General features: G+C 36.1%; 1 protein-coding gene across 4 annotated transcripts in view; it reads left to right on the top strand.

Annotated features, from left to right (window-relative positions):
* The window catches only part of ITGAV (integrin subunit alpha V), a 96,550-nt gene that overhangs the window by 51,684 nt on the left and 27,981 nt on the right, over window positions 1-16,885 (top strand). For 2 of the 4 annotated variants that reach the window (XM_040971829.1, XM_040971831.1), the window contains exons 5-14: window positions 2,588-2,649; window positions 4,725-4,770; window positions 5,843-5,968; window positions 6,767-6,811; window positions 7,478-7,521; window positions 7,906-7,962; window positions 10,656-10,708; window positions 11,968-12,170; window positions 14,471-14,662; window positions 15,079-15,124. In XM_040971829.1, the coding sequence (XP_040827763.1) occupies window positions 2,588-2,649; window positions 4,725-4,770; window positions 5,843-5,968; window positions 6,767-6,811; window positions 7,478-7,521; window positions 7,906-7,962; window positions 10,656-10,708; window positions 11,968-12,170; window positions 14,471-14,662; window positions 15,079-15,124 (874 nt within the window). The remainder of the gene's footprint in view (window positions 1-2,587; window positions 2,650-4,724; window positions 4,771-5,842; window positions 5,969-6,766; window positions 6,812-7,477; window positions 7,522-7,905; window positions 7,963-10,655; window positions 10,709-11,967; window positions 12,171-14,470; window positions 14,663-15,078; window positions 15,125-16,885) is intronic. The other 2 variants (XM_040971833.1, XM_040971832.1) reach the window with 2 other exon arrangements.

The following is a 16,885-nucleotide window of genomic DNA, read 5'->3' on the forward strand; positions in this document are numbered from 1 at the left end:
ACATACAAGCCAAGGTTATGAGGTGTATCCTGTCCAGAGAAAAATCTCAGGATTGGGAGTGTGAAAACCTAGATAATCCCACATTCCACTGACATCCACCTATAGCAGTGAATAATTCTCTTAACCACCGTATACTTTGTTTCATCATTGATAAAATACTCATTGAGACAGAAAAAAAAAACATTAAAAACACAAACTGAAAACTTCAGAGACACAAATTTAGTGTGTGCCTTCTATCCTTTAGTAAGTCGTACAGCCATTGGTTCTATATGATGATGATGGATTTTATTGAACTGCATGGCTAACTGCTTGATTGTGGTGATACTGTATAGATTTTGTTTGTTTTAGGTTTGTTTGCCGTGGATGGGGGGCTCCACTGTTCCTCATCAGTTTACCTTTTGACTAATTGTGTCAAAACTGAATCTGTGACTGTTCTTGGCATTATACAGAGGTCAGATGTCCATCTGTTCAGGAAGATCCTCCTCATACTTTCAACTGCATGCTCAGACTGTCTTTTGTTCCTTTTGTTTGCTTTCTAGTCATGATGCTTTTTGGACATAGAATTTCTCAGTTAATGATATCCAGTTGGCCTTTCTTTCCCCTTTTTCCTAACTGACTAATCAATATATTCTTGAGTTGAGATAGCAGTAGCATCATGGTGTAGACACACCTGGGTTCCGTTCCATACTCTGATTTACTAGCTAGCTTGCCATGGTCAAGTCACTTCTTTTCTGTAAGCATAATTTTCTTTGCCTATACAAATTGTGAGGATTAAAGGTATCTCTCATGGGATTGCTATAAAGCTTAAAGGACAGTGCTACCTAAAATGTTGTAACGTAATAGTTGGATGACAATAAGAGCATGTTAAACGCTAGCTGATGTGACTGTCATAATCAATAACTACTGTTTATAATATCGTTGCCAGACTTAATAAATTGGAGAATCATTAGTCATCTGGAAAAATAAACAGCAGAGTCTTCACTGAAATCATATTCAACATGAAAGTTTTTAAGCTGACAAAACACTCAGTTTATTATCTGCCTGTTAAAACATTTTTTTAAGGACAGACTTTTTTTGTAGTTGTATGTTTTTGGAAACCAAATAAAATAGATAATGGTATAGTGCGATAATCAGAAAAGGGTGTCTTTACAAGTGGCCTGAAATCCTTCTCCAGATGCAGCTTGACCGAAGGAAGTCAGTGGCTGCTTTGAGGTCAGAGCAGAATTGCATTGTGTGATTCACTAGATGGTGGAAACCCCAGCCCCACATTTTCCCACTCCCTGTGGGTTACAAAACTTTACGTTGGGGTAGCATTACACACTTGAGGGCATTTTCAAGAAAAAAAAAAATGGGTCAATTCCCAGGCTTTCAGAATGATTTCAGAATCTTTGATGGGATTATTTGGCGGAGGGTTTTGGTTTATCCTTTTGAGTAAAAATAATAGGTATTTTTGGTCCCTATCTTTGGGTAGCAACTACAGTAATATATAACTTTCCGTGTAATTGTAACATTGTCTGCAAGACTCTGTGGTGACTGAGACATGGTGTTTCCGAGTGTTCTCTTCTCAATATAAAGCTATGGAAGAGTCTGCAGATTCATCCTACCTCTGTTCTGTGGGCAGTCTCACCCATGATTAAAGTTAAGTTTGTTGATGAATTGCTCAGAATTAGTTCCATTTCTGTGATAACAACAAAAGGAGTGTGTGTGTGTGTGTGTGTGTGTGTGTGTGTGTGTGTAATCAGAAAAGAGGACAACTATTGAGTCTGCTATTGGAAAATACTTACAGATGTCATGTTTAAAGATAATCACTTTAATTAGACCCTATTTATTAAATGTGTTAAGATTCATGTTTTGTTCTTCATGCAATATTAGTTTGGGGACCGTTGAATTTCCTGAAGTTCTGAACTGTTTTATTTATGGTTTTTATTTTTATTGTTGGCTGTAAAATATTTGTGTGGAAAATGTATGTATTAGGAATGAATACTTCTCTGAACCACTGTTCATTATAACTTAATGAAGACAGCAACTGTAAGCTAACAAGGAGGAAAAAATTCGAGAAGTGAAATTTTCAACTTGCAGACCTCAGTTCATTGGTGGTTTGTGAAACCATTACAATGTGTCATATTGTTGATTTTGGAAAAAAGTAGAATGAAATACAATAGAGTAAGAAGCACCAGAGAGCATTTTATTAATAGCAAGAGTATTTTTTCAAATTTAAGTGATATATGTGCTTACAGATCTACTAGACATAGAATCAGTATATGAATTGGATCATGATTTAAACTATAATCTTTCTGTGGATTGGGGTTAAAAAATGTTTGAAATCTGTTGTTTTTGTCAGCTAACTCTGTTCCTTGGTGAGTGGTCCAATTACTGTTTCCATATCTATAAAAAAATTGTACTCACTGGTACCCATACACTTTAACTTTTTTCTGGAAGTGATAGTTGCTTAGGACCTGAGTGAATAACCACTAGAGGACTAATACATTATTTTAGGGTTATCATTATATCAGACTTTCTCATGTTTTATTTTGTGTTATTTGTTTGTTTTTTGGGTTTGTGTATATTTCCAATCTTTTTATTTTAGAAAATATTGATGCTGATGGACAGGGATTTTGTCAAGGAGGATTCAGCATTGATTTTACTAAAGTAAGTTTTCATTTACGATTGGATGAGATTCAGATCTACCTTGTTGACTAAACCTTCGCTGAAAGTACACTGATCAGTGCCTCGGCTTCTTTGTAACTATTACTTTTTATCCAAATGGCTAACCCTTCATTTTGCCTTTCCTTGCCTTATATTATTCCCTTGCTAGTAGTGTGTTTGAAATAGGCAGATACCATAATGGGAATGGAGGAAGGCAGATAAATTCCTCAGTATATGAGAGGTGACTGTTATGACTTAATATTATAACTTCCAGTTATGTGGGTTTATTAAATATTGGTGTTTTTGCTTTCGGCTGCAGTTACATAAAAGTTATCAATGGGAACTTTATTATAAAATTATTTATTATTTTGGTATGTGAAAGCTGAAAGGCATGCAAGTTTGCTTCTCTTATGGACCTACAGGCAACATATAAGCCATGTCTTTTTACTAAACTAATATGCTATTCAGATATGATGTTTTTGACAATTTTCATTTATATTTTTTAAAATGTTTTTTCATTAGTACTTTATATACTTTTCTTTTGTGTTTTGTTTATCTATTTTTGTTGGGGTATGTAAACACCTTGAATAGCAAATTGAAAATATTTCTGTCCTAGAGATGTATCACAAAATATTTTGAAAATCAAACTTGCTGAGAAAGCTTAGCATGATTTTTCAGGAAATGTAAGCAAAGAGCGTAGCTGGAATTTATGAAGACAACAGAAAATAAAATCAAGCAGTAGAGAAGAATACATTTTCCTATTTTTAGAACTTTGCTTTTATTTCTATTCTGATTTTTTTAAAGATTTATTTTATTTTTATTGGAAAGTCGGATATACAAAGAGAGGGAGAAACAGAGAGGAAGATCTTCGGTCCAATAATTTGCTTCCCCAGCCACAACAGCCAGAGCTGCGCCAATCCAAAGCCAGGAGCCCAGGGACTCTTCAGGGCCTCCCACAGGAGTGCAGGATCCCAAGACTTTGGGCCATCCTCCACTGCTTTCCTAGGCCACAAGCAGGGAGCTGGATGGGAAGAGGGGCGGCCGGGATTAGAACTAGTGGCCAAATGGGATTCTGGTGCATGCAAGGCGAGGACTTTAGCCGCTAGGTCACTGCTATGGACACTGTTCCGATTTTTATTAATTTTTTTCACATTAGATACTGGTAATAATAGTTAATTATTATAAGTGTGATTGATTTTAAGCACTCAATTTCATATTAGAGTTTTCTTAATTGAAAATATAAAGAAACCAAGCAAAAGTATAATAAGCATTAGGTTTTAATAAAATATGTGTTAAAGTGTTAACATTTTTTTCAAAGTGTCCTTATTCTCTGTACCCGAGTGCCTATAACCTCTGAAGCACTCTCGGTGTAAAAATCATCGCTAACTTATTCCTTTTCTTAAACTAGTTTCTGAGAAAAGGATGTGACTTTTAAGTTGAATGACTTCTAAGTATCTTATACATACAGAGGGCAGGGAATTGTTTAAAACTTGAATGAGCTGTATGTACATTTGCAAGTAACACATTTTTCTCTTACCTTTAATAAGAATTCCCAAAATACTGTCCACAAATAAAATATTTCTATTGGAGGATTATAATTTTTTTTCAGACATAGGAAATGCTAGTCAAGCACCATTTTGTGAATTTATACAAATCCTTGAAAAATTTAGCCTCTGATTTTACTTTTGTTTAAATAAATGAGATACTAAAGACAGGTTTCCCTTAGCAGAAGAGTCTTCAGTGATTGTTAGTAAATTTCCCATAGGCAATCCCAAATCTAAATTAAGAAGTGGTCTTTCCTTGCTCTGCATCATCCTTCATCCTAGAGGGGCAAGGAAACCAAGATCCACAGAAACCATTTTTATATTCTTACATGTTAAATGAAAGCATTACAACTTCCTTTTTAATTTTGTTTTAGAAAAGCCAGAAGAAAACCCCTGAAGTTGAGTTAGATGAGTTTGAAATTTATGATTTAGTTTAATATGTGTATACATTATGTGTATATATTTGTTACTGCATTGATTCTCCTTGAAGGTACCAATTTTTAAGTATGTATCATTCCATTTGATTCAATCTAGGCTGATAGAGTACTTCTTGGTGGTCCTGGTAGCTTTTATTGGCAAGGTAGGTTAATATGTTTTATGTTACTCAATAGTAACTCTGTCTCTGATTCACCTGGCTTGTCATGCATCTAGGATATTTTCAAATAATTTAAAGAAATAAATGGGAAATATAATCTAAATGTAAGCATTCAGCTAAACATCTATTAAAAATTATATATTTTGTATATATTATATAGCAGAATAGTATACAATATATAATACAAATATTCCTAGTAGAAAAATTATAATTTATGCAGATTATAAAGTACATAAAGTGATTTAAAATAGTTAAATTTTTTATTGTTTGATGTGTACTTCTGCTTGACTATACTTTAGAGGTCATAATATAATCTTTATAAAGTGTGGGCAACCAATTTTTACAGGCAAATTGTGCCATTCTGAAGTCTGAGTGTTTTTTAAGGTTTATTTTATTTGAGAGGCAGATTTAGAGAGAGAGAGAAAGAAAGATGGAGAGTTCTTCTTTCTTCTGGTTTACTCCCTAAATGGCTGGTCCTGGGAAGTTTGGAGGTCAGGTGTCTGAAACTTCTTCCGGGTCTCCCACATGGGTCCAGGGGCCCATCCTCCGCTTCTTTTCCGGGCCATTACCAGACAGCTGGATTGGAAGTGTACCACCCAGCACTTGAGGCAGCAACAATGGGGGGTACTAATGCTACAGAGAGAGGTTTTACCTACTGTGCCAGGGTGCTGGCCCCAAATCTTAGAGTTTCAAAAATATTTTGAAATTGCCTATTAGAATCTTTAAATAGTAATCCACTGACATCTAGAATGAGTGAGCTGAAGTTGTTGGCATCCGGCTTGGCCTGGCTACACCCTGTCAGTGCTCATGTCTGGAGTGGCCCAGCAGTTGGAGGATCTCTGTCTCTGTCTTTCTCTGTCACTTTGCCTTTCAAATAAATCTTTAAATATCAAGCTTCATGTCTCATGTTCAGCATTACTGAGGACAGTTAAGATTCATAACTAGGAATATTAATATCTAATAGTGTTTTTTTTTGATTCAGGCACCATTATCTGTTTCATAAAGATGGTCTTATGAGAAGGTTATTTACTTTACATGTATGTATATGTATTTTTAGGGCAGCTCATTTCGGATCAAGTGGCAGAAATTGTATCTAAATATGACCCCAATGTTTACAGCATCAAGTATAATAACCAATTAGCAACTCGAACTGCACAAGCCATTTTTGATGACAGCTATTTGGGTAGGTAATATGGACTCATTTTATGAAATTATGTTGTCCTGTGTTTGTATATACTATTTTAAGTAGAAAAATATTCAGTGGGAAACAGATTAATGTTTTTCTAAACATAAAGCATGTACATTTTGATACTATTGACCACGTTGCTTACGTTTCATTTTGCTAATGAAAATTTAAGAAAGTATATAGTGATAATAGAACTAAGCTTTAATTTGTATTTACAGTGTTCTAGGTATTCTTCTAAGTGCTTTATTTAGTTACTTATTTCTCATAAGTTTGTAAAATTGTACTGTCATTTGCTCATGTTATAGGTGAGAACATTGACTTATGCAAAGGCGAAAGTCATACCTGAATTCAGACACAGGCAGCCTGATTCCTGAACTTTGTTATTCAGTTTGCTGAGCTATAGTTTAAGTTTTTGGAGTTTATTAACATTGGTCTCACTAAACTTCTCTTATTTATGTTAAAATAAATATCAGATATGATATTTGCTGGTTCAGAGTCAGTTATTTGCTACACCCTATTGATACTTTGCAGATTTGTTGTTTTTTTTTATCATCTGACTTGTAAATTTAATAAAGCTGATTTTCTAGCAGATTTCCTATTTGAGTATTTAGCTCGGTTATTATTTTTTTTAATTCAGTTGTCACAATCACAAGAACCTCTTGTTCATAGAGGATGAAGTATTGCCTGAAGAACAGAATTACTTGAAAATATTTCTGAGGACGGTTTCATCGCAAAGCAAGCTGAAGATGATACGTTTCTGTGCTAATGGTTTCTCCTCTTTGATTCCCCCTTTAGGTTATTCTGTAGCTGTTGGAGATTTCAACGGTGATGGCATAGACGGTATGAAGCTCTTGAACTATGTTTATTCCTTTCTGAAAGATACAAGCATTAGAAATCTATGACACTGAAAGTTTTCAGCAGTTTGAAACAATCGCATGGAATATGAGAGAAAAGTTTAGTACGTTGAGGAGGCACCATGCTGGGTGTGTGGGACTCAGGCTCTGTTTTGTGCTCCTTTCCTGTCCCCAGTCCTGGCTGTGTGCTTCGTCTTGCTTTCAGCAAATCCATTCCTCATTGCTTTCTTTAGCTAGGATCTGTAACGGGGCTTGTTCTGAAAGGTGGTATTGCACCTTCTCTTTGTCCATCTGTCTAGGAAGTGTGGACCTGATTTTGTTCATATTGCCAAGCCATTTCAGTTGACTGGATTGTTTTTATGAGCATAAATAACAGTGTTATTTCTCTTCTTAGGTCACTTTGTCTTTTCTTATCTAACCAGGTTACAGATAATTTAAGGGTTTATTTCTGTGCCTGTGAAAGTCTTTAAGAATATGTTTTTATAAGTTTGACTTTTAAAATCCCAGGGTTGTTTATAATTAGGTGGTCAATTTTTAAGAGTATCTGCTTTATTTTCTACTGAAATCATGAAGATATATGATATAATTACTTCCTTGTGCAGTTTCCAATGTTGGTCTTAAAAAAGATTAATTAAGGTTTGTTTGTTTTCAGATTTTGTTTCAGGAGTTCCAAGAGCAGCAAGGACCTTGGGAATGGTAGGAAAATTCAAAGGTGCTTTTAAAAGTTTCAGAGTTGGGGAGGGCATTTGTCCCAGTCGTTAAGGCACTAGGCGGGATACCCATTGCAGTGTCTGGCTTTGAGCCGTGGCTCCACTTCTGATTCAACCTTTCTTCTAAGTTAGATCCTGGAGCCCAGCTGTTAATACTTCCCACGTTGGATTCCAGCCATTCATGTCAGAGGCCAGGATTGAATTCCCAGCTCTTGATTCGGTTCAGGCTCAGCCTTGCCCCTAGTGGGCATTCTGGGAGTAAACGGGTGGATGACTGATTCATTACATAAAGGAAAAAAGAAGCAAAAAAATCACTCTGATATATATTTTTTGTTTCACTGTATTGCTTGAATTTTTTTTTTCTGCATAGGTTTATATTTACGATGGGAAAAACATGTCCTCCTTATACAATTTTACTGGTGAGCAGGTATGCCTTTACGATGTCATCTCCACCCCACCCTTCCCTTGCACACATCCAGTTGCAAAGGCAATATATATTCATTTGAGAAAGTTTAGGAAATACAGAGAAATATAAAAAAGTCAGTTGTAATGCAATTACAATATAATCTAAGCTATTATCATTTTGTTGTATTTCTCTTTTGTGTATTTAAAAAAAAGCTGATTAGCTCTGTGTTTTAAAGGTCATGTCTTGATTTGTTTGATTCAACAGTTCATTATTAGCATTTCCTAGTATCTTAAAACTTTCTAGGAGCACTGAAACGGTTTGATAATCCCATAGTATATGGTATAGGTAACTGGCTTTAAATGTTTCATCTTTGTTTTAACTAAGGTAATTTGTGTAAGCAGGGCCTTTTATAATTGCATATGATGGCTTGTTTTTGTATGTTGTTTGAGAAAATACAAAATTAAATTATACAGACACAAAACCATAGAAACTTTTTTGTTTGGAGATGATGGTAAGTTTTCTTTGGAGGGATGATCCATATCTTTTAATTTAATTAGAAACAGTAGTATAGATATGCATATTATGTGTGAGGGGGAGGAGTGGTCTTTCAAAAAGTTCATGAAAAATGCATGCTATCTTTTAATTTCATTTTCTACAATTTTAAAAGTACATGTAAATGATAATATGCAATAATCTATGCAAAAGTATATGCTTAAAATAGGCATTGGCATTACATGGGATAAGACATTCTGGAGTTAGAGTAGTACTTTTAAGTAGTGGTATCCTATTCAAACTGGTACTTTATAATCTAATATATTAAAAATTTTGTGGAAAAATAGAATTAAAGGATAATTAATTTTGGTGCAGGATAATTTTGAAATACATGCATAGCTTTATGACAATATACATTTTTTCATGAATTTTTAAAGTCTCCATGTATGTCTCAGAGAATTAAATAATGGCAGTGAAAAAGGAAAATAAGATAGAAGCCTCTTGGTTCACAGGTTTGGGATTCAGGAACATTCTTGTCAGTAGATATTGTTGGGCTATGAGCAGCTCTGTAGGACGAGGAACAGTCCTGTAGGCTCCAGAAACTTCTTCCCGTTTATATGACAGGGTTGCTGATGGCATGAAGTGACCTGTGTTTGACAGGCAGTTGGGATGGCTGCAGCGTCGTTGCCCTTCAGTGCTGCTTCACTTCTAGCCAGTGTCAATGTTTATGTCTGGATCATGCTGCAGACTGACGGCAGTGCGTGCCTTTGTAAGGTGTTTCAAAAACATTGGCCAGAAAGGCCCATTATGAAGAAACTATACATGAGTTTCAGTTATTTTATTATTGTAACTCATTGGTTTCTGTGAACCCCTTAAAGTTTCCTTGTACTCATCTTCAGCTGTCTTTGGGGAAAGGCAAGGGTTTGATGAGGACAGGCCTGGGCTCTCTGAGCTGTTACTGTACTGATTCTGATTCCTCGGTGGTAAAGCTGGGGGTGCTGCTGATGTACTCCTGGGTAGCTGTGAGGCTCACAGGGCAGGCGTGGTCTCAGTAAATGCCACACTTTCTTTATACTGAAGACAAACACCCTGAGAGGATAAGATCCAAGAATATTGTTTTGGCATGTTGTAGTCAACGTGGTACCCTAAGTGCAGTATAGTTTATTGCACAAGTTCCAGTCTTGCCATTGACTGTGGAATACATGTTTGTTTCAATTTCTTAATTTATTTTGTGTATCAGCACAAAATAAATAGAATAGGAAACTATCTTATTCCTTCCAGATATATATTCAACTTGTCAATTTTCATAAGTATTGCTAACTTTCCTTCTTTGTTTTGTTGACTTACTCATCACCTTAGTTTATCTGTCATTCTTTCTGATTTTTTTTAAGGTATTACAAACATTATTCTATTTTCTATAAAGGACATGGTCACCTCGTTGGTCCTTTTGGTATCCAAAAGCGTCCCCAAAGTAATCCTCCATAGTTATCTGATTTTGTTTTGTTCCCACTCTGCCCCCACCACACCGCCCATCCCAGCTGTCTGTGTTAGTCAGTAGTCTCTTGTGGTGGAAGAGAAGAAATGACTTCTTTATGCATAATAACTTCATAATAAACCCAAACACATTTGTAGTGTGTATAATTAAAAAGCACAGCCATCTGGCAAATGATTGATTGAGATGTGAGACAAAAATGAACTCCTGCTTGTGTCTTTCCAAACAGTAATTTCTAGAGGATAATAGTTCTACCTAGGGAGGAACAATCATTATGTCTTTAACAATTATTAACTGTTATCCTCTCTAAACAGTCATCCACTTGCGACTTCTCTGGTCCAATTAAAATGTTTGTATGTGAAAGAAATGTTTGCGTGTGAATGTGTCATTCTGATGGTGTTCCTGTAGCTGCCTGTTGTCAGGGAGTGGGGAAAAAGGATCTTTTGTTTGGCCTAGAAAGGAGACTTGATTTTACTTGCAACATAGGGAAATGAATTTATACATTAGAGTGTTTTACCTGCAATATGTTCTACTCACAGATCTGAGCAAATTAGCAAGTTTCATTACCTGATTGTCATGCTGTTGGTAGAATAAACAAAGGGGAAGACGTTTGGATTGAAGTACTGTATGTAGGAACATAAGTAGTCTATTGGTTACATATGTTGTAGTTGTTAATTGCCTAAAGTAGTTGGGTGAAATAAAAACATTTTGTTTGCATCTTGTTATCCAGATGGCTGCATATTTTGGATTTTCTGTAGCTGCCACTGACATTAATGGAGATGAGTAAGTTTTAAAAAATCTTTTCCAGAAACAGTTTTGCTCTTGTGTTTGTGAATGCTTTACTAAAAGTAAACAGTTCTGCTTTTGTTTGTCTGTCCCCTTTCCACTGATCTTTCTATTTAAGGAATCAGTTTGAAGAAACCTTACCCAAATAGTGGAAAATTTGGTGGTCCTAATTTTTGTTTTCAGTAGCTTTTGTAGCATGAAAACTTCATGAACTGCACATAAGTTCTTCTTTTTCTTTTTTTTTTTAAATTACATTGCATTATGTGACACAGTTTTATAGGCACTGGGATTCCCCCTAACCTCTCCCCATACCTTTCGCCCCCCATGGTGAATTCTTCCACCTTGCTGCATTGCCACAATTCAAGCTCAGTTGAGATTCTTTCATTGCAAGCATATACCAAGCATAGAGTCAAGTATCTTATTGTCCAGATAAGTTCAACGGTTTCTTGGGGAGACCATCTCTGGTCTGAAGGCAGAGCTGGCAAAGTATCATCCCGATCAATCGAAAGCCCCAACATAACATCAGCAACAATTTATAACGTTATGGAATTAGTGGACATAGTATTGAGTAACCAATATGTCAAAAAAAAAATGCAAGTTCTTAACCACATCTTGTGACTACTTCATTGACATTTCAGTTTTAGTTTATATACAACCGGATTCTATACATCTTAAAATGGCTAGAGGTTACCATTCAGTTGCCTTGTGTCTATTTTCAGTGTAGCATTTAGCTTTTTATAGCATTGAAGTGTAATTTTGGTGAACCTGGCTTTTTTGGGGGGGTGGGGAAATCTAGACTAGCTTATAAATCTAACAAGACATAAGTCAACAGTTTAGATACAGAACAGTTTTAGGAGGGGTGTGCAGAGAAATCTTCAATGCCCCAGTGAGGAGTAACTAATCTTTGTGTTTCACGTAGTAAGATATAAGTGAGTCCACGCTGACTGCTTCCTGTTTGATTTTAGGCTTTCCTTGTTGTTCTCTGTCTATCTATTCTAGATTTTTGTTTGTTTGGTTGGTTATTTGTTTGTTTTGAGGGGTTTCTGGAACGATCCTGATGGTCATTGCCAGGTGCTCATAAGTTCTTAAAAAGAGTTGGAGGAAGGTTTGAATTTGAAATGTCTATTGTTACTGGTTTTGTGCTTCACTGTGTCCAAGACATGTCTAGAAGGAGAAATTAAGTTTTAATAAAAAAGAAATGTCTAGAAATAGATGGATTTGATCTTGGCTTTGGTGAGGAGAGTCTGTTCTTTTAGTTATGCAGATGTGTTTATTGGAGCTCCACTCTTCATGGACCGAGGCTCTGATGGCAAACTCCAGGAGGTGGGACAGGTCTCCGTGTGTCTGCAGAAAGCCTCTGCTGACTTCCAGGTGACCAAGCTGAACGGATTGGAGGTTTTTGCACGCTTTGGCAGCGCCATCGCTCCTTTGGGAGATTTGGATCAGGATGGGTTCAATGGTAAGATGGAAGTTCAGCAATTGTGCGTTTCTTAGAAGTCAGAAAGTCCATGCCCCATCTGGAAATGTACATGAGTGAATCTGCTCTCTGGAAAAGAGAATGCCAGTGAGCCATATACCAAATTTAAAGATAGGTTGATTTCTCTTAAAATTAAGCAACATGTTCAAAAATGAGAGCAGCCTCAGGTGAGAGTTTCATAGCAGTTGATTTCTGAAAGGAATCCCTTTTATATTTTGAGTCTTAAGCTAGTGATGATCTGTCTTTGTGTCCTGCTGAACAGCAGTGCCCTCTAGTGTCCATTTAGCTACAAGTGTAAAAAATATTGTGGACACATTGTTAAGGCAATGCTGTGTAATACATAATGTTAGCATACCTCAAAGGTATGTTGTGCCATTAGTGTTTTGAAAATCATAGCTTTGTTATTTCTGTCCAAAGTGTTCTAAACAAGTTTCTGTTTCCCTTCATGGGGATGTATAAGTGTATAATTCCATTGTTTGATAAGACTTATTTCAATAACTTTAGATATCTTTAAAAAGCAAATTAGCTTTCAGTACAGAACTCATTTAGAAATGTGAAATACACATTACAAAGTAACAATATATTTTTAAGGGATAATATTTTTAAAGATTTATTTTTATTTGAAATCAGAGTTACAGAGAGAAGGAGAAAACACTCTTCAGTCTGCTGGTTCACTCCCTAAATGGCTGCGAAAGTCGAGTTGAACTGATCCAAAGTCAGGGCCAAAGGACCAGAGCCATCTTCCGCTGCTTTCCCAGGCTGTAAGCAGGAAACTGGATCAGAAGTGGAGCAGCTGGAACTCAAACCATTGCCATACGGGATAGTGGTGCCACAGGCAGGAACCAAGTTCACTATATACCATGGCTCTGGCCCATAAAGGATAACATTAAAACCTTTCTGCAGATCACATAATCGAGGAATGCCCTGTTGGTTTGTCTGTGTACTTAACAATGTATCAAGATTTGCCCCATTATTAAATAAAATCTGTATGAGAGAACTTCAAAAATGCAGAGCTCTATAATAAGTAAACAAGTAATGGGGAAAATCCAGATTATGATAAAGACTAATTTTTTTAGGCAAGGTGATAGAACAGAGAGCTTCTGTTAAAGTAGAGATGGGGAGGGGCCGAGTGTGGCCGAGGGAGACTTCTTTGACAGGATGATGTCAGATCTAGAGTTTAGGCCAACAGAAGGAACAAGGCTTGGAAAAGCTCTGAAGCAACAACTGCTAAGGGAACAGCAAGGTTAATAAGCCCAGATATGAGAACTAGTGCAGTGTTTGGGAAACAACAACAAAAGGCCAGTGTTGTTGGAAAACATGAATAATATGAAGGCAGTGAGTCATAGGGGCAAGACTTGAAGTGAGAAGGTCACTTGACAGGTTCAGACACAGTGTGGGAGCAGCAGAGAAAATTGGACCATTTTAGAGTTAGAAAAGTTTATCTTGAATGTTGCTGTCTTGACTATTAATTTATAATTTTATTTGTTTAAAATCAACAAGATCAAATGAAGTTCTAACTCAAAGTGATCCAACTTGATTTTCTTTCAGCAAAAGATATAAAATGATGCATAAATAAAGTAGAATTTTGATAGCTAGAATGAGCTTTAAATGAATTTTTAAAAAGGTTTAGCTATATATTTCAGAGACCGAGTTAGAAAAAGAGGGGCAGCAGTAGAGAGATCTTCCATTTGCTGGTTTACTCTTCAAGCGGCTGCCATGCAGGGCTATTCTGTGCTACAACCAGGTGCCTCGCGTTTCATCAGGGTCTCATATGAGTGCAGCAGCCCAGGGATTTGGGCCATCTTCTGCTACTTTCCCAGGTGCCTTAACAGGGAGCTGGATAAGAAGTGGGTCAGTTGGGACTCAGAAGCGCATGTGGGATACCAGCACTATAGGCAGTGAATTAAAGCACTGTATTATAGTATCGGTCCCTTGATGAATCTCTTGACATGTTCTTACCTTCCATACTGCCCGTTTTAAGTATGGCGCATTTAGATTTGCATAGGGTCAGACCCAGAATACATGGCTCTAAATTAATTTATTTCTGCAGCTTTGTTTGCATCTCCTTGAATTAGCTTGTTGCTTTTGAATAAAGAGTATTTTACTGAACTTTGAGACAATATAGATGAAGATAAATTGGTTCTAGAAGCATCCAGATCTCTGTGTAAATGATTGTGACTACTAACATGTTTGTGTCACCATCTTTATCCTATATCCCTTCCTTTCTCATCCTTTCCTCTGTGCCTCTTCCTTCTCTTCCTCTTCTTCCCTTTCCCCTATAGATGTTGCAATTGCTGCTCCTTATGGGGGTGAAGATCAGAAAGGAATTGTGTATATTTTCAATGGAAGGTCTACGGGCTTGAATGCGATACCATCTCAAATCCTTCAAGGCCAGTGGGCTGCTCGGAGCATGCCACCAAGCTTTGGCTATTCCATGAAAGGAGCCACAGATATAGACAAAAATGGCTATCCAGGTGATTTTCTGTGAATACATACAGCTCAGATTTCTCATTCCTCAGTCAAATAAGGTTATTCATTTATTTTAGAAGCCATTCCAATTCATTATTTCAAGTATTGAATTTCAAGTATTTACCTCTACCAGTTTCAAAACACTATTCAGACTGCTAAAAGGGCTACAAAGAAACGGCAGATACATTTCCTGGGAATGTACAATATGAAACAGATATTTTTAATTTCTTTAATTTTCTTTATGTCTGTAATGTTAGGAAAAAATGTGGTAGAGGGTGTTTCTTTTTACTTTTTTGCTGCTGTACAGTTTCTTGGTTGTGAGAATATATTTAAATTCTTTTGTGTGCATTAAAAGCTTTATAGCATGATGTAGAAATTCAGAAACTATTATTGTTAACATATGTTTGTTTCCACTCTTAAGACTTAATTGTAGGAGCTTTTGGAGTAGATCGAGCTGTGTTGTACAGGTGAGTACAGCATGTACAACAGGAATATTCTGAATTATTTGAAAGACTTTTTATATGAATTTCAGTATTTGAATTTTAGTTTATTGTTCTTGAAATATTGATGAATTTTTTTCCTATCTTACATTTACTATGGGTAAATAATATTTATGCAAGAAGATCTCAAAGAAGAAACGGCTATGCATGTTTTATTTTGAAAGGAATTCATAATTTTCCCTGTTTGTCCTTTAAACTGTATTCCAAAGTATTCTTCCATTTGTTAAAATAAACATTTCATTGTTTCAGAATAGTTTTATAATTAGAAACCAAAATTTGTGGAGTAGTACAATGAGTTTCCATATATCCTAGGATATGGCTCCTTTTATTAATGTCATGTTAGTATGCTGTATTTTCCACTTTTCATAGACCACATGTAGTTTCCCCCCCCCCCTTTTAAAAAATTGCTCTTAAAGATAGTATGAGTTTGCAATTTCCAGTAAGAGGAAATGAACTTGGTATTCTGTGATCACATGGGCAATATAAAATGAATCACAAAAGTAATAGTTTTATTAGAGCAATGTGTGTGCTTTCATATATTTCTGTTTCCAGGCTTCAGACGTTTTCATTTATTCTCTGTATTTGATCAATTCTTTATGCTGTGGATTATCAAATAGTGTCCCAAGTAAAGGTGCTTATACTGCTGTGGGCTGGATTCACACATGGCAGGAAACCTAGTATTGGTCCTGTAGAACTGAGTTTGTCTTTAATTACAGCAATGGGGCAGGATGTATATGCAGAAAATGCAGGGATTTATTGTGCTTGAGACAGGCTGAGTGATATGAATTTTTTTTTTTGTACAGAGTTAAAATCTGTGCATCTGAACTTTGAAAACCATTACTTACAGATTGAATGTTCGTTGACTGAAATGCTTGATACTAAAGCTGTTTTAGATTTTGGGGGTGGTTAGAACTTAGAAAATTTGCTCAGACTTTGTTGTTTGAGTATTACTAACCTGAGGATGGCAACTTGAAATGTTAGTGCTCTGTGTTTTGAGTTTCAAAATAGGGTAGGGATACTCACTTTCAGTTTACTGTTTTAGCTGTTTTTAAATTATCATTAATTACATTGCATTATGTGACACAGTTTGATAGACTCTGGGATTTCCCCAACCTCTCCCCGTACCCTCCCCCCATGGTGAATTCTTCCACCTTGTTGCAGATCAAATTCAGTTGAGATTCTTTCATTGCAAGCCTATAGCAAGCATAGAGTCCAGCATCTTATTGTCCAGATAAGTTCAACGATTTCTTGGGGAGACCATCTTTGATCTGAAGGTAGAGCTGGCAGAATATCATCCTGATCAATTAAAAGCCCCAACATAACATCAGCAACAATTTACAACATTATGGAATTAATTGACATGGTATTGAGTAACAAATATGTTTAAAAATGCAAGTTCTTAACCACATGCTGTGACTACTTCATTGTGACATTTCGAGTTTAGTTTATATACAACCAGCTTCTATACACCTTAAAATGGCTATAGGGTACTATTCAGCTGTCTAGTGTCTATCCTCATTTTAGTATTTAGCAGTATATAGTGGTGAAACATAATTCTACTGAACTTGGCAGATTTTAGGATAGTCTAAACTGACTAATAACTCTAGCAAGGCGTATGTCAACAGTTGAGGTGTAGAACTGTTTTAGGAGGGATGTGCAGAGAAATCTTCAATAACTTAGTGAGGAGTAACTAATCTCTGTGTCCTACCTAGTAAGGTATATGTGAAT

The sequence above is a fragment of the Ochotona curzoniae genome, unplaced genomic scaffold, assembly GCF_017591425.1.
Source record: "Ochotona curzoniae isolate NIBS_2020 unplaced genomic scaffold, NIBS_Ocur_1.0 contig_2210, whole genome shotgun sequence".
In the NCBI taxonomy this organism is placed as follows: Eukaryota; Metazoa; Chordata; class Mammalia; order Lagomorpha; family Ochotonidae; genus Ochotona; species Ochotona curzoniae.